The sequence below is a fragment of the Salmo trutta genome, chromosome 34 (genome assembly GCF_901001165.1).
Source record: "Salmo trutta chromosome 34, fSalTru1.1, whole genome shotgun sequence".
NCBI lineage: Eukaryota > Metazoa > Chordata > Actinopteri > Salmoniformes > Salmonidae > Salmo > Salmo trutta.
Genome location: NC_042990.1, coordinates 36,336,075 through 36,357,954, shown reverse-complemented (window position 1 = coordinate 36,357,954; position 21,880 = coordinate 36,336,075). Strand labels below are relative to the sequence as shown.

Here is a 21,880-nt window from a genome sequence, read left to right as displayed (position 1 = left end):
ACATTGATCTGAGACAGTGGTATATATATATATTAACATTGATCTGAGACAGTGGTATATATATATATATATATTAACATTGATCTGAGACAGCGGTATATATATATTAACATTGATCTGAGACAGCGGTATATATATATATAAACATTGATCTGAGACAGCAGTATATATATATATAAACATTGATCTGAGACAGTGGTATATATATATATAAACATTGATCTGAGACAGTGGTATATATATATATTAACATTGATCTGAGACAGTGGTATATATATATATTAATATTGATCTGAGACAGTGGTATATATATATATAAACATTGATCTGAGACAGTGGTATATATATATTAACATTGATCTGAGACAGTGGTATATATATATATTAACATTGATCTGAGACAGTGGTATATATATATATAAACATTGATCTGAGACAGTGGTATATATATATTAACATTGATCTGAGACAGTGGTATATATATATTAACATTGATCTGAGACAGCGGTATATATATATTAACCAACATTGATCTGAGACAGCGGTGTCAATATGTTCAGATATTAACCAACATTCACGTGGGGGCTTTGAAAATCAGATATCTGGCACAGACTATATCCCTCCCCACAGTAAGAAAGTCTGCCAAGGAATAGCATTAAGACTGGGTACATAATGGGTCTGTCCAAAATGGCACCCTATGTCCTATATAGTGCACCATGTAGGAAATAGGTTTCCATTTGGGATGTACATTAGCATTGAAGTACTGGTGATTCACATTCACACCCTTACAGGCCACCACAGGCAGAAGGCAGAAGGATAAAAACAAATATCCTCTCAGTACCTGCCCAGGACCATAGAAAGCCTTTCAGCCTCGCTGACTCTCTCCCTCTCTCGTTCTCTCTCTCTCTCTGGTTCTCTCTCTCTCTCGTTCTCTCTCTCTCTCTCATTCTCTCTCTCTCTCTCATTCTCTCTCTCTCTCTCATTCTGTCTCTCTCTCTCGTTCTGTCTCTCTCTCTCTTGTTCTCTCTCTCTCTGGTTCTCTCTCTCTCTCGTTCTCTCTCTCTCTCTCATTCTCTCTCTCTCTCATTCTCTCTCTCTCTTGTTCTGTCTCTCTCTCTCTCGTTCTGTCTCTCGTTCTGTCTCTCTCTCTCGTTCTGTCTCTCGTTCTGTCTCTCTCTCTCGTTCTGTCTCTCTCTCTCGTTCTGTCTCTCTCTCATTCTCTCTCTCACTCTCATTCTGTCTCTCTCTCATTCTCTCTCTCTCTCTCATTCTGTCTCTCTCTCTCATTCTGTCTCTCGTTCTGTCTCTCGTTCTGTCTCTCGTTCTGTCTCTCGTTCTGTCTCTCGTTCTGTCTCTCTCTCTCTGGTTCTCTCTCTCTCTGGTTCTCTCTCTCTCTGGTTCTCTCTCTCTCTCGTTCTCTCTCTCTCTCATTCTCTCTCTCTCTTGTTCTGTCTCTCTCTCTCTCGTTCTGTCTCTCGTTCTGTCTCTCTCTCTCGTTCTGTCTCTCGTTCTGTCTCTCTCTCTCGTTCTGTCTCTCGTTCTGTCTCTCTCTCTCGTTCTGTCTCTCTCTCATTCTCTCTCTCTCTCTCATTCTGTCTCTCTCTCTCGTTCTGTCTCTCGTTCTGTCTCTCGTTCTGTCTCTCGTTCTGTCTCTCGTTCTGTCTCTCGTTCTGTCTCTCTCTCTCTTGTTCTCTCTCTCTCTGGTTCTCTCTCTCTGGTTCTCTCTCTCTGGTTCTCTCTCTCTCGTTCTCTCTCTCTCATTCTCTCTCTCTCATTCTCTCTCTCTCTTGTTCTGTCTCTCTCTCTCTCGTTCTGTCTCTCGTTCTGTCTCTCTCTCTCGTTCTGTCTCTCGTTCTCTCTCTGTCTCTCTCGTTCTGTCTCTCGTTCTCTCTCTCTCTCTCGTTCTGTCTCTCGTTCTGTCTCTCGTTCTGTCTCTCGTTCTGTCTCTCGTTCTGTCTCTCTCTCTCTCTCTCTATTGATGTCTTCCTCTCTCACTCTCTTCTCCTTTCTCTCTCCTTCTTTCTACCTTTCTCCCTCTCTTCCTCTTTCTCCCGCTCTATCTATCATTATCTCTTCCTCTCTTTTCCTCTCCCTCCCGCTCTCCATTTGTGTAAAATTAGACACAGCAATTACCCCTCCCTAAATGCTGCCTGTGCATGCCGCCCACATGCCTCCCAGTAAAGAGGAGAACAAGCTGCATTTAGAATGTCTAATTAGGACCCTAGCAGTGACATCACAACACAGACCGTGACAGTCGGCATTTCATAGCGGTGTATAATCATTATCAGGACAACTATCAACAAGAATGTGGAAGGGTGATTCTGTTACTAGAGGCATTGGAGAGAGAAGTGTTGGATTCACCCGATGATGATACATTGGGCTTCTGTCCGAGCGCGAATGTGTCTGTGTGAAGCGTTATCCAGTTAAACATACTGTAAGGAGTCTGAAACCCACAGCGTCTCTTGATTTAAATCAAGATGACAAGGAAGACACGGAGTGTAACAGCCACCTCTTAAACAAAAGCTATTTTATAAACCTTCCTAATCAAATTCACATTTTGTGTTATAAACAAAAGCTTAAGTCTGAGTTAGTTAATCCCAGTGTAACTAGGGGATCTGTGTGGATTAAGAGATCTGACACTGAAAGTGAAAGAAATCTAAAATATTACTACAAATCTGTGATATCCCTTTGACCTAAGAGGAATGTGTTTACTCCTGTTTGCTCATTGAGAGAGCTGATGAATTGGCTTCATAACAGTCATCCCAGCACATACGTCAGTACGCCTGTGTGTTTTACAGACCCTGTGGTGAATTCCCATTACAAAATAGGCAGAACAACTATGTATGTCTTTCCAGAACATAGGCCCCAACGTCAGTATGCCTGTGTGTTTTACAGTACAGTGGGTCGATGCTGATATGTGACCTACCCGAGTCTTCTGCTTCCTGATCCTCCACACCCATTTCCAAACACTTCTTACTGTGTGCCTTGGACTTCATATGCTTGGTCAGATTCCCTGTGGGAAGAGATTCAAGTTTATTAGAAACATCAAAATAAAATAAAATTGTATTTGTCACATGGGCCGAATACAACTGGGGTAGACTTTAGCAGTCAAATGCTTGCTTAGTAGCAGAGTAAAAAAAAAAATATATATTTTATTTGTAACAATGCCATAGCAACAATATAAAATGAGATGCTCTTTAGGGGCACTTTGAAATGAAAACCTAAAACCACATAGTAACCTACTTACCAATAAGGGGTTTATTTTAAAAACATTTTGGAAGGTTTGTTGAGGTGGGCTTTCACAGCACAGGGGTAGCTTACGTAAGACTGAGAACACTTTGTGTCCCAAATGGCACCCTATTCCCTTTTTATAGTGCACTATTTTTGACTAGGGCCCATAGGACTCTGCTTAAAAGTAGTGCACTATGTAGGGACTAGAGCGCCATATGAGACAAAGACCCGGTCTCTGAGCAGACTACATGTAATGGGTGAGTAAAGGGGACGTGGGATGATGTGCTGACACTGAGTAATGTTACTGTTCTGCAGTGTTTTGCGTGTGTAGATGGAATGGTGAATCGTACTGTCTTTTATTAAGAGACGGAAAGAGACAAAGTCTTCAAAACAACCTAGATTTCGAACAGGAAAAAGATTAGAGCGAAACTCGGTTGAAATTAAAAAGCACCTTGAAATGTAGGAATTAAGTAATTAAGTGGAATATATACCATCATTCTAAATGAACTATCCTTTAATTTCATTGAACAGTGCGTAAATTGGGCTCACAATGCGTGTTTCCTTGTCCAACAAAACATCAAGTGTTTTCAGTGCATATCGCCTGCTGCTGCCGTCAGTTACTGGTAGACGATCAAACAAAAAGTAGCTGTCGAGTTAAAAATAATGTTCACACTTTTTATTTTTTATTTAACTAGGCAAGCCAGTTAAGAACAAATTCTTATTTTCAATGACGGCCTAGAAACAGTGGGTTAACTGCCTTGTTTAGGGGCAGAACGACAGATTTTTATCCTTGTCAGCTCGGGGATTCGATCCAGCAACCTTTCGGTTAACTAGTCCAACGCTCTAACCACTAGGCTACCTGCCGCCCACTTCACATTAAGATATACAGTATATTATACCTTACATTTATAAAGGTTTATAAGTAGTTTATAATAGATTTTCAGATATTACTGATTTATAAATCTGTAATAGATAGCTTTAAGGCATTAGTTATTGTAAACCAAAAGGTATATACCGTAAGGTGTAAATTAAGGCAGGGGTGAAAGTAAGACAACACACGGTCCGTAATACTAGTGGGTAAGCCGTACCGATAGGCTCACGTTCTATCACAATTACAACATGCCAAAAAAACGATGGGTTATTACACTATTATTTAAACAGTACTGCATGTCAGACACATGGACAACTAGCTAATTGACTGGAAACCAGATGGAACACGCTTCAAATTGCTTTGTGGTTTGAGGACAACACTTGCATTTTGTCAAGGTGGAGACGAGTGGCCGAGACCCGAGGTGCGGGTGGACAACAGTGGAGGCATCAATTCAGGCTACAGGCTACAGGTGTAGGCCCAATGACAATCGCAGAATATCATCACAATGTCTCTTTCCATTCATCAAATTGCGAGTGCACTGTTGGGATTTGAAGGCTGAAATTATTTTGTGAGTGGACGAATGAGCAAAGGGTAGCCTACAGGAGCACTATTGTCAAACAATCACTTAACAATCAGATGAAAACATCATGACTGGTTGTGTTTCTGCCACATTAAAAGCATAGGCAGCGGGTCCATAAGGCTAGGGAAAGCTTTCCCTAAAGTAAATGGAATTACATTTCCAAAAGTATATAGCCTAATTAGCTTACTCCTGTCAATGAAGAAATAAATAAAACATTCAAAATAGGCTACTCCCTCAGAAAGCATGATTTGGTCACAAAGGACCATTAGCTTCTTCAAAAAGAAAAGAAAAGTGAATTGTTTTAAATCGCATAGCCTAGTCAGAAGGGCCTGCAATTTTGGGCAGAGCGCGCTGCAAATACCAAATAGATGATTGTTGAGTTGCGACTGTCAGTGAAAAGCAGACAGATGCAGCCAGGCATATCGCAATATTTAAAAATACAAATCACGAAAAAACTGTTTGGAAAGCAAATGGCCATTTGCTGTAAAGAGATGACAATGAAAAGACTCTCAATCTGTCTTTTAGTTATCAAAATTCGTAACTTAATTGAGCGAACAGTAGCCTATCTTATTGGTGCCAGTGGAGAACATCGGCCATATCCTCGATGAGTGTGCATAGTCACTGTCTTTTTCATTGGATCAGTGACACTTTCGTTAGTTTTTGGAATATCATTTTCTCCTCCAGGTTAGATGGACGTCATATTGTATTTGTGTCTCCTCTTTCCGTAGGCCGATAACATGGATTAGACTAAATCGTTTTTATTGATCTGTTTGTCAGTGTCAGCAGAGTAGGCTACCCTGTCATTTTTGTAGTATAAAAAAAATAATGTGTGCGCACACTTGGGTGTCCTGTACCGGAAATCACATCTACTTTCTTTCACCACTGCATTAATGTATAATATAAACTGGGTGGTTAAAACCGTGAATGTTGATTGGCTGACAGTCGTGGTATATCAGACCGTATACCACCAGTATGACAAAACATTTATTTTTACTGCTCTAATTACATTGGAAACCAGTTTATAATAGCAATAAGGCACCTCTGGGGTTTGCGTTGTGTCTAAGAACAGCCCTTAGCCATGGTATATTTGCAACATACCACACCCCCTCGGGCCTTATTGCTTAAATATATATATATACTGCTCAAAAAAATAAAGGGAACACTTAAACAACACATCCTAGATCTGAATGAAAGAAATAATCTTATTAAATACTTTTTTCTTTACATAGTTGAATGTGCTGACAACAAAATCACACAAAAATAAATCAATGGAAATCCAATTTATCAACCCATGGAGGTCTGGATTTGGAGTCACACTCAAAATTAAAGTGGAAAACCACACTACAGGCTGATCCAACTTTGATGTAATGTCCTTAAAACAAGTCAAAATGAGGCTCAGTAGTGTGTGTGGCCTCCATGTGCCTGTATGACCTCCCTACAACGCCTGGGCATGCTCCTGATGAGGTGGCGGATGGTCTCCTGAGGGATCTCCTCCCAGACCTGGACTAAAGCATCCGCCAACTCCTGGACAGTTTGTGGTGCAACCTGGCGTTGGTGGATGGAGCGAGACATGATGTCCCAGATGTGCTTAATTGGATTCAGGTCTGGGGAACGGGCGGGCCAGTCCATAGCATCAATGCCTTCCTCTTGCAGGAACTGCTGACACACTCCAGCCACATGAGGTCTAGCATTGTCGTTCATTAGGAGGAACCCAGGGCCAACCGCACCAGCATATGGTCTCACAAGGGGTCTGAGAGTCTCATCTCGGTACCTAATGGCAGTCAGGCTACCTCTGGCGAGCACATGGAGGGCTGTGCGGCCCCCCAAAGAAATGCCACCCCACACCATGACTGACCCACCGCCAAACCGGTCATGCTGGAGGATGTTGCAGGCAGCAGAACATTCTCCACAGTGTCTCCAGACTCTGTCACGTCTGTCACGTGCTCAGTGTGAACCTGCTTTCATCTGTGAAGAGCACAGGGCACCAGTGGCGAATTTGCCAATCTTGGTGTTCTCTGGCAAATGCCAAACGTCCTGCACGGTGTTGGGCTGTAAGCACAACCCCCACCTGTGGGCGTCGGGCCCTCATACCACCCTCATGGAGTCTGTTTCTGACCGTTTGAGCAGACACATGGACATTTGTGGCCTGCTGGAGGTCATTTTGCAGGGCTCTGGCAGTGCTTCTCCTGCTCCTCCTTGCACAAAGGCGGAGGTAGCGGTCCTGCTGCTGGGTTGTTGCCCTCCTACGGCCTCCTCCACGTCTCCTGATGTACTGGCCTGTCTCCTGGTAGTGCCTCCATGCTCTGGACACTACGCTGACAGACACAGCAAACCTTCTTGCCACAGCTCGCATTGATGTGCCATCCTGGATGAGCTGCACTACCTGAGCCACTTGTGTGGGTTGTAGACTCCGTCTCATGCTACCACTAGAGTGAAAGCACCGCCAGCATTCAAAAGTGACCAAAACATCAGCCAGGAAGCATAGGAACTGAGAAGTGGTCTGTGGTCCCCACCTGCAGAACCACTCCTTTATTGGGGGTGTCTTGCTAATTGCCTATAATTTCCACCTGTTGTCTATTCCATTTGCACAACAGCATGTGAAATTTATTGTCAATCAGTGTTGCTTCCTAAGTGGACAGTTTGATTTCACAGAAGTGTGATTGACTTGGAGTTACATTGTGTTGTTTAAGTGTTCCCTTTATTTTTTTGAGCAGTGTATATACACAAAAGTATGTGGACACCCATTTAAATGAGTGGATTCGGGTTTCCATGGCTGAGCAGCCGCACACAAGCCTAAGATCACCACGCGCAATGCCAAGCGTCGCCTGGAGTGGTGCAAAGCTTGCCGCCATTGGACTCTGGAGCAGTGGAAATGCGTTCTCTGGAGTGATGAATCACGCTTCACCATCTGGCAGTCTGACGGACGAATCTGGGTTTGGCGGATGCCAGGACACCTGCTCCAATGCATAGTGCCAACTGTAAAGTTTGGAGGAGGAGGAATAATGGTCTGGAGCTGTATTTCATTGTTAGGGCTAGGTCTCTTAGTTCCAGTGAAAAGACATCTAAACGCTACAGCATACAATGACATTACAGACGATTCTGTGCTTCCAACGTTGTGGTACCAGTTTGGTAAAGGCCCTTTCCTGTGTCAACATGACAATGCCCCCATTCACGAAGCGAGGTCCATACAGAAATAGTTGGTCGAGATCTTTGCGGAAAAACTTGACTGACCTGCACAGAGCCCTGACCTCAACCCCATTGAACACCTTTGGGATGAATTAAGACACCGACTGCAAGCCAGGCCTAATCGCCCAACATCAGTACCTGACTTCACGGATGCTCTTGTGTCTGAATGGAAGCAAGTCCCCACAGCAATGTTCCAACATCTAGCGGAAAGCCTTCCCAGAAGAGTGGAGGCTGTTATAGCAGCAATGTTCCAACATCTAGCGGAAAGCCTTCCCAGAAGAGTGGAGGCAGTTATAGCAGCAATGTTCCAACATCTAGCGGAAAGCCTTCCCAGAAGAGTGGAGGCAGTTATAGCAGCAATGTTCCAACATCTAGCGGAAAGCCTTCCCAGAAGAGTGGAGGCTGTTATAGCAGCAATGTTCCAACATCTAGCGGAAAGCCTTCCCAGAAGAGTGGAGGCTGTTATAGCAGCAATGTTCCAACATCTAGTGGAAAGCCTTCCCAGAAGAGTGGAGGCAGTTATAGCAGCAAATAAGGGACCAACTCCATATTAATGCCCATGATTTTGGAATGAGATGTCCACATACTTTTGGTCATGTACTGTAACAGCTATTGATGAATTTATTATAAACCAGACCTACAGCTACTGCTGCCGTCAGCACTGACCTTTAGTCTTGAAGGAGAAGTTGCAGTGGGTGCAATGGTAGGGCCGTACGTCAGAGTGGGTGCGGATGTGTTTACGGAGCATGCTGGGCTTCTTGCAGCGGATCCCACACTCCTCACAGATGTATTTACCACGACCCCGCCCACGCACGTACACATACTCTTCGTTAGATTTGAATCTGCACGGTTGACAGAAGAGGTGAGAAATAATCAGTGTATAAACCAAACAACTCAAATCCTTAAATTATTGAATCAAATAAATGTGAAATATTTTTAAATATGGCTGGGATACATACCCTCCATCAAATATCTTGACTCTCCGTGGCTCTTGTTTGGATGAGGAAGAATCCTTGTCTGATTCACTGCTCACCTGAGTCTCAGGTTTCACTTTGCTGTTATTCTCAGTTGTTAGAGACTTCTGATGCTTCAGGACCTAGGAAGTAAGTTGATTTGAGAAAATAGCTAAGCACAAGAAAAGAAAAGATAATGTGATAACAAGGCCCCTTCACAAATTTCCATCATTAAATTATGAATATTTAACACTGATAATTATACAAATAAATGTGCAAAATGGTTGTAACCTTAGGCATGACGTCTTTCAGCTTGCTTGAATAGGCCAAGATGTCTGATTTCATACTTGTCGTTATGGCCTCTGTGTAGTGTATTTTCTTTGAGTTCTGCTTGGAGTTGAAGAGAGACATCACCACCTTGGTGGGCAGGCCCAGTGGGTGGGGTTTGTTGGGGCTCACTGCCCAGGTGGAGTAGGCCGAGATCTTCTGGTCCATCTGGGGAACATGCAGAGGCTTCCTCTTCATCAGGTAACACCAGGTGAAGGTTGTGGTAGTTTTCAGGCTGGGGAAAGACAGGCGGTGGCTGTCTCGTGTGTTGACCACAGATACAGATGAGGCCAGTTTCACCTGTCCATGGAAAGTCGAAGGTCTAATGGGACACTTGGCAGGGGGCCATTTCTGTTCCTCGCTCTTGTCTTGAGGCTTCAGGCAGGCGTTCGCTGGCACGGAGGAGACGTGACTTCCTGGAGCAGTGGTTAATGCAAAGCTTGGCTGTAATTGAGCAACTACAGTAGATGGTTCATCCTGTCTGGGGCTTTCAGGTGTCATAGTCTTGCGGTTATTAGGAGTCTGGGCGTTCTTTTCATCCTCTGGTTTCTCGTGTTGCAGTGGAGGAGCCACAGTTTCAATGGGACTGTCTGCTGATTCAGTGGCGCACACCTGCCGGACTAGCATTAGCTTCCGTTGCCTAGTCACCTCTGCCATGTTGGAGTTCAGGTAGTTGACGGACCTTCCGTCAGTGAGGCATGCAGCACCATGTTCATCCTTTGCTCGCTTCTGATGTTTTTCCATGGCAATGTCCAAGCTATTGGCAGGGGAGAGCATTCTCTTGCTTGAGGCAATGGGCTCCTGTTGTGGACAGAGGGTCACAGCTGCCATTTTCTGGGTGCAGTGTAAGGAGCCCAGGGAGGGAGCTATTTGAGTTTCACCAAAATGGCTCTGGGTATTGGAAACTAAATTGTGTTTAACTTGAAGGCCAGCAGATGCTGGAGGCCTGTCCTTGTTCATATCTGGTACGGTCTTTGTGTCTGTATCTACAACATGAAGGTTGTAGAGGCTGCCTTTAATGGCCACAGAAGAAGAAGGGTGCATCAGCTCATGGGTTATCAGGATCTGTGGCAATTGGGGAGCACCTGGCTGGTTTTGAGAAGGTCGGTTGTTTTGTAGGCCTATAGGCAATACTATCGACTGTGTCTTATTCCCTACAATCGGATGACACGGTTGTGCCACATAGACATTGTGGAGAACATCTGAAGACTTTGACACACTTTGCATCCGGTTGGCAATGGGTATTGTTAAGACGGGCAAGGTTGTCTGAGTACCCTGTGTGGAGGAGTATGTTTTGCTTGATCTCAGAGCAGGACACCGCAGTTGGTACTTGGGCACAAAGCTTTTCTTGTCTTGAGAGTCAGCAGACTTGCTCTGAGCATCTTCTTGGCTGATCACGACATTAACTGCAGATTGCTGTAGATTTTGGCATGTCTGAACCCTCGATGTTAGGTGCCAAGGGTGTGGAAGACCATGAACTTGAGGCAGTTGACTTTGGCTGCCCAGGTTAATGCTTTGCACTATTTTGTCGTTGTGCTGCAGGAGAGTTTCTCCAGAATGCAAAATAAAAGGTTGGGCAATGGGAGGATTGTTGGCAGTCTGTTGCATCTGTTGAGGCCTCTGCTGAGATATAGAGATTACAGTGGGGAGCCTCTGGACAGCGATAGAATGATTCCCGACATGTTGCTGACTCTCCGGCCCAATCTTTAAAGACATCTGGCGAACCAGTGGCCCCCTTCGCCTTTCAATGAGAGGTACATGCGGAGACGAGGAGGTTTGAGCACTCTTTCGCAGTTCCAATGGTGACATTGACCTGTCGGGTGGCAGAGACCTGCTGGGAGACCCACTGCCACAGTCGAAAGACTTGCTGCGATAGTCGCAAGAGATCTCCACTGAGGGTTGAGTGCAACTGATCTGTTCTGAGGCAGCACGTCTCATCATGCCAGGGACCCCTAGGGTGTTGAAGGCTATTGGTAGCCCTTGAAGCTCACAGATTTTGTTGACACATTCTCCTCTGGAGGGGCTCTCGGACCTGAATGGCTCGTCCCAGTCGAAGGAGGCTGATACGCTGGAACATCTTGAGAGGCTACTGTCCCTGCTGAGGCTTTGAGACAGTGAGGACTCGAAGCTGGATTCTCCAGAGGAGTGCTCCATCTGAGCCAGACGGATTCTCTTCTTCTTGGGTGGAAGCTTCTCTGTGGGTAGCTTGGACAGGCTCTCGCTCCTCTGGGGCCAGTTGAATGTATCTGCTGCCTTTTCCCCTTGCTCAGTGCTATGACCGTCATGCTCCCGATCAGGTTCCTCTGTGACCAGGATTTCAGGAATGTTGTTCTGGCGAACCAGGCGAGACTGCTGGACAGCAGCGCAGCTCTCAGTCACTGCTGCTAATGTGCGGTCAACACGGTTTTCCATCCCTCCCTGGTTGGCACATTTAGGTATGGACATCTTTTCATGATAGCTCTCTAATGAAAGATTGGCTGTAGCATCTGCCTTAGTTTTTCCTGTGCTATGGCCATCTTCGTCCAGGAAATTAACAGGAGAGGCTCTGTCAATAGATTCAGAGATCTCAAATGAATTGGGCCTGCTTAGAGAATTGGTATGTCTGATGACTGATGTACCGCTGCCTTGCCTCTGTAGGTTGCCTCTTTCTTTACCAGAGGTGTTAACCTGGGTTTCTCTGATCGGTGACAGTCTTGATTCTGTTGCATCTGTAACTCCTGCTATTAGCAGAATTTGAGGTATTTGCGGTGGGTTGCTTTTAGGCAGTAGATCAACCTTGATAGCGTGCTGAGAAAATGTCTGACCTGAACTGGCTGTTGATAGTTGGCAAGAATCAAAACTAACAGAGCATGGGGGATTGGTGTCAGTTGGTGATTGGTCATCATCGTCACCAACACTCTTCATTTTCCTTCTTTTTCTAATTGATTGCTGTTGGTCCATTATGCCTGAAATACCTGTTGTTCTGGGGACTAATGGCTGCTGCATGCCACGCTGAAAAACATCCAGCTCAGTCTCTCTGACAGACATCAGCTTGTTTTTCGGACCATGAAGTTCTGAACAATAGAATTTCTTGTGATTTTCAAAGTTTTCTAGTTTTCGGTATCGGTTACGACAGGTCTCACACTCATACATTGTGCCTTTGCTCTGCTGAGGCTTTCGGTTTGGGTCTTGTGCATGCTCAAAAGACCTGCTCCTTTGCATTGTCACAGTGGAAACGCTAGAACCATGGTAACCTTCATCCATGGAACGGACTGCGGTAAGGACCTCACTTGTGGAGAAATGTTCCACTGCTACTTGCCGTACAAGGGTACGAGAATGTATTGCTGGATTTGGGGTAGAGGGAGCAGATGAAAACACATCATCGTTTAAGGAACTCATTTTTTCATCAAAAGACTGGCAGATCCGTAGTATGTGGGGTTGTTGGGTAACGTTTGGTGGGAGACCCGAGTGCCCTGGAGTTGTGGGCATAGAATTACTTCTTGTAATTGGTAAACAGTCCATCGGTGGATACTGATTAGGCACAGACAATAGCAATACTGGCTTAGAGTTTTCTGTGGGGGTGAATGGGGACTTGGGTATGTCTGAGCTGGAACTTGACCTTCTCGCCATTGGTTTAAGGTCAAACTGAAAAGAGTCTTTAAATATATAAGATTTGGGGGAGTCTATGCTACCTCTCCTGGAAAGAGAAGTCCTTCTTGGTTTGACACTGTCTAGCTGTTTGTCGTCAACCACTGCCTCATTGTCTGATATTAACTTTGAGATCCGCTCCTCGAGAGAGAGTGCTTTTGTTACTAATGGTGGACGCATTTGTCCTTGCACAACATGTGGCTTCTCCACGGAAGCCACATTCATAACAGTGGCAACCACTGCAGGGAGATTAGGAAGTGCATTTTTGGTGACATCCATGTCTGTTGGTGGGGTTAGCTTTACAAAGGGACTCGGGGGACTCATGGCCTGGTCTGCGCTTTCAGAACGTGAGAAATACCCAGAGTCTGTGCTGCCTAAACTGCGGGGACTAAGCAGACACTTGCCCTGCTGCTGCTGAGAAAAGTCTGTGGCCTGCTGCCTTTGAAGCTGACCATGTCCGCCTCCTGGTGGGGACCTACACTGTTGATCCTCATCCTCACTTCCTGCATCCTGCAGGGGGATTGTGCAATCCACCTCTTTCAAGGACGACAGGACGGTGATGCTGGATCTTAGATGTGCCGTTTGGAAGTCCCTTTGCCTTTGGGCAGTAGCCTGCTCAGGGGTAGAGTCTGCAACTCTTGGACTGTCTGCCCGCTGAGGCAAGACATTAACAGGATAGACGACTACTTTCGGGAGGCCAGCTGTCCCTTTGGACTCGTAGCTCCTCTGACTCGTCGGTGGTTTAAGCGTTTCGAAAACAGCCGATAGGTCCCCTGTATCCCCATGGTTGCCTTGTGTTGTGCCTGCACTCTGCAAACTGCTCTCAGAGAATGCTGCAACACTACTTTGTGACGAGTCAGGGTCCAGGTCCGCTGTGCTACTTTCCTCGTCACTGTCCCCGCTTTCCTCTACATCTGAATGTGCTCCGGGTGCTTTGTCAGACTCCACGGAGAGGGACCCAGTTCCAGAGTCGGAACGTGCCACAAGCCCCAGTTTTATTGCGTGAGCATGGGATTTCTTATGCTTGTACAGATTGCTCTTGGTCTTGAATGAGAAGCCACATGTAACACATGGGTAGGGACGTTCTCCTGTGTGGGACCTGATGTGCTTGAGGAGCACACTGGGCTTTGCACATGGCCGACTGCAGTATTCACACACATACTTCCCCTGCTTCTTAGGCTTCTGGTGCTTTGGGGAGATGCTACACATCTGTTCAAGACCAAAGTTCACAACTGTGGCCATATGGACTGGGTTGTAACCAGGTGTAACAGGGACTTGAATGGTACTGGGGACACTGGCAGATAGGGACTGGCATGTGTGGACCACCGGTGGCTGGCTCTTGGGTAAGGAATTGGAGCCAGATGGAACAGGTGCATGAGTATGGGCAGCAGAGGGCCCAGTACTGAAGCTCATTTGTAGGACAGGCTTTTCCCGGTTGCTGAAATACTGTGTAGCATGCTGTGAATTCTGCAAGGGAGTAGCCTGGGTAGAGGCCTGCACGGTGATGAGGCTCTCTTGTTTATTTACAAAGTAAGATTGCATATGGCCAGGCTGAGTTTGGAGTCCAAAATGTTCAGCTGGCATAGCATTCAATTCACTAATAAACTGGGCAGAAAGAGTTTGACTTGGTTTTCCAACAGATGTGACTGGAAAATGTGTGTTTCTTTCTGCCAAGGAGCTGAAGTCCGGCTCCATAGCCTTGAGCAAGACCTCAAGTGGAGCACTGGCGTGGTAAGTAGATTCACTTTCACATCCAGTTTCGCCGCTCTTACGGTCCTTGAGCTGCTCAGATTCCCCAACACCAGAGGCAGACCCCTCTTTACCACTGACCGGATCAAGAGACTGTGGCTTTGAGGAAGACACTTCCCTCTGCTTCAGTCTATCATTGTCAATGGATGATGTCACTCCCTCAGAGGATTCAGCAACAGGCTGAATGTACTCCGTATCTCTGTTCCGGCTTGGTGAGCTGGCAGGGTTTCGAGAGGGGCTGTCGGGATTGGAGCAGGAGTTCGCAGCCTCCTTGGACGAGGTCTTGGACTGCAAGGGCTTCTTCACAGGAGATTTGGGTATTTTCTTGAGCTGGTTCTCTGTCACAACCTTTTTCCTCTTCAGTCCCTTTATGTTATCTGCACTTGTTCGACCACACTCATTGATCCCTGTGAAGCAAACAAAAAGATAATATTATTTCAATATGAATGTTAATTTAAAACCTTACGATAAAGTTTATAGTTTCTGCAAAAATAAAAATATTCCCATATGCTATGAGGATCTTCACTGAGAATAGATATGATTCACTGCATTGAGATTCACCAACCAGATAAAAATCTGGTTTTGGTCTGTGTTAGAATAATTCACCCTGCCAACTGTGCTACCAAGCATCAGTTTCTTGATCAATTGGAAGTGAAGTTAGCTACATAACACTCCTCAATGCATGGATTTCCTCTCACATTTTTCTGACAGTTTCAATCCAAATATTGTTGTGTCGCAGGCATATTCCTAGTTTATTTTTATCCTGCACAAAATATTCAGAACATGATAATCAATTAGGGTATTTCACAAAATAAAACAAATCATCATCATCATCACCACCACAGCAATGTTTACATAACCAGTTGCATTAAGTATCCGTCTTTCTACCAGAAAGATAAATGTCCGTACTCTACCTGTGCATCAGTGTTTTTAAGACTAGCAGCAAATCACTGTCTGTCGGTCGTTCAGTAAAACCTCTGTCCTCAACACCAACTCTAGCCAAGCTTTACCGCTCGCTGCCTTTTGTCTCTAACAGCTCAACAGATGAGGCTTTGTGTTTTGGGCTCTGGAAGTTCTCCTCAGCCGCGCTAGCTGTGTGTCTGCAGAGCTCTGGAAGTTCTCCTCAGCCGCGCTAGCTGTGTGTCTGCAGAGCTCTGGAAGTTCTCCTCAGCCGCGCTAGCTGTGTGTCTGTAGAGCTCTAGAAGTTCTCCTCAGCCGCGCTAGCTGTGTGTCTGTAGAACTCTGATAGTTCTCCTCAGCCGCGCTAGCTGTGTGTCTGCAGAGCTCTGGAAGTTCTTCTCAGCCGCGCTAGCTGTGTGTCTGTGGAGCTCTGGAAGTTCTCCTCAGCCGCGCTAGCTGTGTGTCTGCAGAGCTCGAAGTTCTCCTCAGCCGCGCTAGCTGTGTGTCTGCAGAGCTCGAAGTTCTCCTCAGCCGCGCAAGCTGTGTGTCTGCAGAGCTCGAAGTTCTCCTCAGCCGCGCTAGCTGTGTGTCTGTAGAGCTCTGGAAGTTCTCCTCAGCCGCGCTAGCTGTGTGTCTGCAGAGCTCTGGAAGTTCTCCTCAGCCGCGCTAGCTGTGTGTCTGCAGAGCTCTGGAAGTTCTCCTCAGCCGCGCTAGCTGTGTGTCTGCAGAGCTCTGGAAGTTCTCCTCAGCCGCACTAGCTGTGTGTCTGTAGAGCTCTGGAAGTTTTCCTCAGCTGCGCTAGCTGTGTGTCTGTAGAGCTCTGGAAGTTCTCCTCAGCCGCGATAGCTGTGTGTCTGTAGAGCTCTGGAAGTTCTCCTCAGCCGCGCTAGCTGTGTGTCTGCAGAGCTCTGGAAGTTCTCCTCAGCCGCGCTAGCTGTGTGTCTGTAGCCACTGAGGCCCACGCATCAATACAGTATGTTTAAAACCGTGTCTCTCTCTCTCTCTCTCCCTCTTCGTTTTTCCCAGTCTTTTTCAAAACATCCCTCACCATTTTTCCCTTTCATTATGATGTGGTGGATTAGTTGAGGATAGATGAATAAAAGCATACTGATCTCCAATATTTACCTTAATGCAATGGTAATGTAAACACAATACATATGCATACATGGCCATGTACTGTTATAATCTCCACCCGGCACAGCCAGAAGAGGACTGGCCACCCCTCAGAGCCTGGTTCCTCTCTAGGTTTCTTCCTTGGTTCCTGCCTTTCTAGGGAGTTTTTCCTAGCCACCGTGCTTCTACATCTGCATTGCATGCTGTTTGGGGTTTTAGGCTGGGTTTCTGTACAGCACTTTGAGATATCAGCTGATGTAAGAAGGGCTTTATAAATACATTTGATTGAAATTTGATTGATACATTAAATAGGTAGTGCATGTGTGTTGTTATAGTACACAGATGTAGTCAGTAATGAAGTCAATCCCTCATTGCACTTAGAGAATCAATATTACCAGCGCTAATTAGTAGCATGTCATATGAATACATAACATCGAATACAGTCAGGGAAACAACAGGTGTATTTCATTACTACATAACTCAGTGAAATTGCAGCTCTTCACCTGTGGGTGTGCTGTCAGTCTGTTACCCAACAAAATAAAGAATCTACTGTTCAAACTGGACACACCCATCGAGGGCTGTTCCAGAACCTCTAAACCTGGCCTTGTGGTCGAAGTGACATACGGTTACCCTGGCATGATTTCATGGCTTTAAGAAAGGTATTTCCCCCATTACCCACAAATGACGTCAAGATTCCTATTAGTCCCTGACATCCTGATATATATTGGCCCTAAGTTACATTTGGTCTTATAAATTAATGAGCTTATAAATCACTTATCTGCACTTGTGATAAATGTGCTTTATTACCACCCATATTTAAACTGAAATTAACTATACTGGAATGTTACTGGTAATACTATAATAGTCATATATATTATTATATAAATATCTCCTAATATAGAATGGCTGTGAGTTAGAATGCAAGGGGGAAAATGACTGAAAGTCAAGGAAGATCAGTGGCCATTCAGAAGTTAAGAAAAGGTGTGTCATAGCATCCTAGTATAGCAACACCTATTGATAGAGTAAAGCTGTTTTTAACAGTGGGGATTAACCTGTGATTGACAGGCCAGGTGACATCATCAGCTGGTGTATTTGGAGAGGGGATTTAGGTATTCTATATATTGTTGGTTCCGAATCCTCTCCCTTCAACACATAACCCCAACCAACCCCAACCAACCTCATTCGAAAGGGAGAAACAGTCAGAGCAAGCTTACAGCTTACACAGTCTATAAATAAAGTTGGGTGTTTCTGAGATTCATGTGAGATGAGGTAAGGAGCGGTTCATCCTAGTTCTCAGGGTACTGTCGAATCAGGTAAGCCGAGGGTTGGGCTCAGCGCTAACCCTGTCCACCATCACGTCACGTCCTTTACAAGAACTGTTACATCAAAGAACACTTCGTTAGCAGGTCAGAAAATAGCTCTCTCACAAGGGGGCCATTTCCTGCATTGAAAAAGCAGTGCCTTCTGATCTATGGTAAAACCTGGAAGACTAGGCTTTTCTACAACTGTATCCCATACAGCACCCTATTCCCTATATAGTGCACTACTTTTGACCAGATCCCTATAGGCCCTGGTCGAAAGTAGTGCGCTAAAAAAGATAATGGGGTGTCATGTGGGACACATCCTGTGTAGGGGGATCAGGGGGATTTAAATGGGATAGAGGAAATACCGGAAACCCTCCAAGTCTAGTAATCTCCTTGGCATACTCACACTGAGCTTCCTAGCTAAGGAACACAGCCTTACAGACTTCAAGACAGGCAGGAGAAAATATTTAGACTATGGTAATGTCCCAAATAGCACACTATTCCCTATATAGCGCACTACTTTTGACCAGAGTCCCATTGGTCCTGGTGGTCAAAAGTAGTGCACTACATAGGGAATAGGGTGCCATTGGGGATGCACACTACATCCACTAGTTCAAAGAAACTGGACCAAAGGACCATCTGACCAGTACATCTCTCTGTTTGTCTACCGTTAGCATAACCACTCAAGTAAAATGCCTTTGCATTAGTCCGCCTCATGACTACTGTGACTGACCAATTAAAATGTTTGTTGCATTCATAATACAGAAAACAAGAAAACGTTGAATTGACTGACGTAGGGTACATACAGTGCATTGGGAAAGTATTCAGACCCCTTGATTTTTTTCACAGTTTGTTATGTTACACCCTTAACCTAAAATGGATTAAATACATTTTTTTACTAATCAATCTACACACAATATCTCATAATGACAAAGCGATAAAAGGTTTTTTGTAATTTTTGCAAATGTATTAAAAATGTAAAAATCAGCAATACCTTATTTACATAATTATTCAGACCCTTTGCTATGAGACTTGAAATTGAGCTCAGGTACATCCTATTTCCATTAATCATCCTTGAGATGTTTCTATAACTTGATTGGAGTCCACCTGTGGTAAACTAAAATTATTGGACATGATTTGGAAAGGCACACACCTGTCTATATAAGGTCCCACAGTTGACAGCACATGTCAGAGCAAAAACCAAGCCATGAGGTCGAAGGAATTGTCCGCAGAGCTCCGAGACAGGATTGTGTCGAGGCACAGATCTGGAGAAGGGTACCAAAAACATGTCTGTAGCATTGAAGGTCCTCAAGAACATTGTGGCCTCCATCATTCTTAAATAGAAGAAGTTTGGAACCACCAAGACTCTTCCTAGAGCTGGCCACCCGGCCAAACAGAGGGAGGTGACCAAGAACCTGATGGTAACTCCGACAGAGTTCCATAGTTCCTCTGTGGCGATAGGAGAATCTTCCAGAAGGACAACCATCTCTGCAGCACTCCACCAATCAGGCCTTTACAGTAGAGTGGCCAGACAGAAGCCATTCTTCAGTAAAAGGCACATGACAGCCCGCTTGGAGTTTGCCAAAAGGCACCTAAAGGACTCTCAAACCATGAGAAACAAGATTCTATGGCCTGAATGCCAAGCTTCACGTCTGGAGGAAACCTGGCACTATCCCTATGGTGAAGCATTGTGGTGGCAGCATCATTCTGTGGGGATGTTTTTCAGCGGCAGCGACTGGGAGACTAGTCAGGATCGAGGGAAAGATGAATGGAGAAAAGTACAGAGAGATCCTTGATGAAAACCTGCTCCAGAGCTCTCAAGACCTCAGACTGGGGTGATGGTTTAACTTTCAACAGTACAACAACCCTAAGCACACAGCCAAGACAACACAGGAGTGAATTCAGGACAAGTCTCTGAATGTCCTTGAGTGGTCCAGCCAGAGCCCGGACTTGAACCCGATCTAACATCTCTGTAGCGAAATAGCTGAGCAGCAACGCTCCCCATCCAACCTGACAGAGTTTGAGAGGATCGGCAGAGAAGAATGGGAGAAACTCCCCAAATACAGGTGTGACAAGCTTGTAGCATCATACTCAAGAAGACTCAACGCTGTAATGGCTGCCAAAGGTGTTTCAACAAAGTACTGAGTAAAAGGTCTGAATACTTACGTAAATGTGATATTTCCAGTTTAAAAAAAAAATTGTAATACACTTTCAAACATGTCTGAAGACCTGTTTTCGCTTTGTCAATATGGGGTATTGTGTGTAGATTGATGAGGATACTTTTTTTAAAAATCCATTTTAGAATAAGGCTGTAATGTAACAAAATGCGGAAAAAGGGAAGGGGTCTGAATACTTTCAGAATGCACTGTATACTGATGTTCGGTACATTGATGTGCTGCGTGTCATTATAGGCTACTGTATATCACATGTATTTAGGCTACTGTATATCACATGTATTTAGGCCACTGTATATCATACGTATTTAGGCCACTGTATATCATACGTATTTAGGCTACTGTTTATCACATGTATTTAGGCTACTGTATATCATATGTATTGAGGCTACTGTTTCTCACATGTATTTAGGCTACTGTATATCATACGTATTTAGGCTACTGTTTATCACATGTATTTAGGCTACTGTATATCATATGTATTGAGGCTACTGTTTCTCACATGTATTGAGGCTACTGTTTCTCACATGTATTTAGGCTACTGTTTCTCACATGTATTTAGGCTACTGTATATCATATGTATTTAGGCTACTGTTTCTCACATGTATTTAGGCTACTGTATATCATACGTATTTAGGCTACAAATACTTTGTCCTATTAAGAAGTAAAAAAGACACTTTCGGTGTTTTCCCACAGAACACTGGCAATTTGCAGGGGTACGTAAAAATGGCACAGTAAGTTCTTTATAAAACACTGAGTTACTGTGAGTACAAGAGGAAAATAAATCCCCTCACATACACTTAGTCTGTTCAAAGTGAAAGCATTCCATTAATAACCTTTGAATGCTACTCATTGATAAGCATTTAAAAAAAAACACTTTTTCTCCACAATTTCTTGATATCCAATTGGTAGTTACAGTCTTGTCCCATCGCTGCAACCCCCGTACGGACTCAGGAGAGGCGAAGGTCAAGAGCCATGCGTCCTCCGAAACATGACCTGCCAAGCCGCACTGCACTGCTCACTTAACCTGGAAGCCAGCCTCACCGATGGGTCAGAGGAAACACCGTACAACTGGCGACCGTGTCAGCGTGCATGCGCCCAGCCCAACACAGGAGTCGCCACAGCGCGATGGGACAAGGACATCCCGGCTGGCCAAACCCCCCCCCCCCCTAACCCGGAAGACACTGGGTCAATTGGCGCCGCCTCATGGGTCTCCCGGTCACGACCGGCTGCGACACAGCCCAGAATCAAACCTGGGTCTGTAGTGACGCCTCAAGCACTGCGATGCAGTACCTTAGACCGCTGCGCCAGTTGGGAGGTCCATTGATAAGGAATATTACCTTTCTGTGCACTGGCTTTGGGATCTTTCAGTTCTTTCTGTGCTTCTTCGATTTTATCTGCAACACACACACACAAAAAAAGGAGAAACGTTGGTTTCCAGCACAGAGAAACAAATCATAGGGACACAAGGCAAATTACCCAGAGGCAATGTAGAAAGTAACTACTAAAACTGAGGATGCATCCCACACGGGTGGTGTTTTAATTCTACTATAGAACCAGACATTCTTCCATGGCAAATGGAGGACAATGGAGAAAACCATCATTATGATGGCACAGCGCTTAAGGCTAACACACATATAGGATACATCCCAAATGGCACCCTATTCCCTACATAGTGCATCACTTTTCACCTATAGGACCTGGTCAGAAATAGTGCACTACAGAGGGAAATAGGGTGGTATTTGCTACACATACAGTGTTGAGAAGAAAAAAAATCCTTCATCAATTCCACAGCATATGCATGATAAACGGTAGGGGGCAAACAAATGAATGTGGTGTTCTAATTTAACTCTAATTATCGTTAA

At 44.9% G+C, this 21,880-nt stretch overlaps 1 protein-coding gene across 1 annotated transcript in view; it reads right to left on the bottom strand.

The window, feature by feature from the left end:
* Positions 1 to 21,880, bottom strand: part of LOC115173249 (zinc finger protein 40) — a 107,957-nt gene that overhangs the window by 8,082 nt on the left and 77,995 nt on the right. Inside the window, exons 3-7 of the mRNA XM_029731165.1 lie at positions 21,356 to 21,412; positions 9,113 to 14,931; positions 8,828 to 8,964; positions 8,535 to 8,710; positions 2,927 to 3,013 (exon numbers count right to left, since the gene is read on the bottom strand). Coding sequence (XP_029587025.1) covers positions 2,927 to 3,013; positions 8,535 to 8,710; positions 8,828 to 8,964; positions 9,113 to 14,931; positions 21,356 to 21,412 — 6,276 coding nt within the window. The remainder of the gene's footprint in view (positions 1 to 2,926; positions 3,014 to 8,534; positions 8,711 to 8,827; positions 8,965 to 9,112; positions 14,932 to 21,355; positions 21,413 to 21,880) is intronic.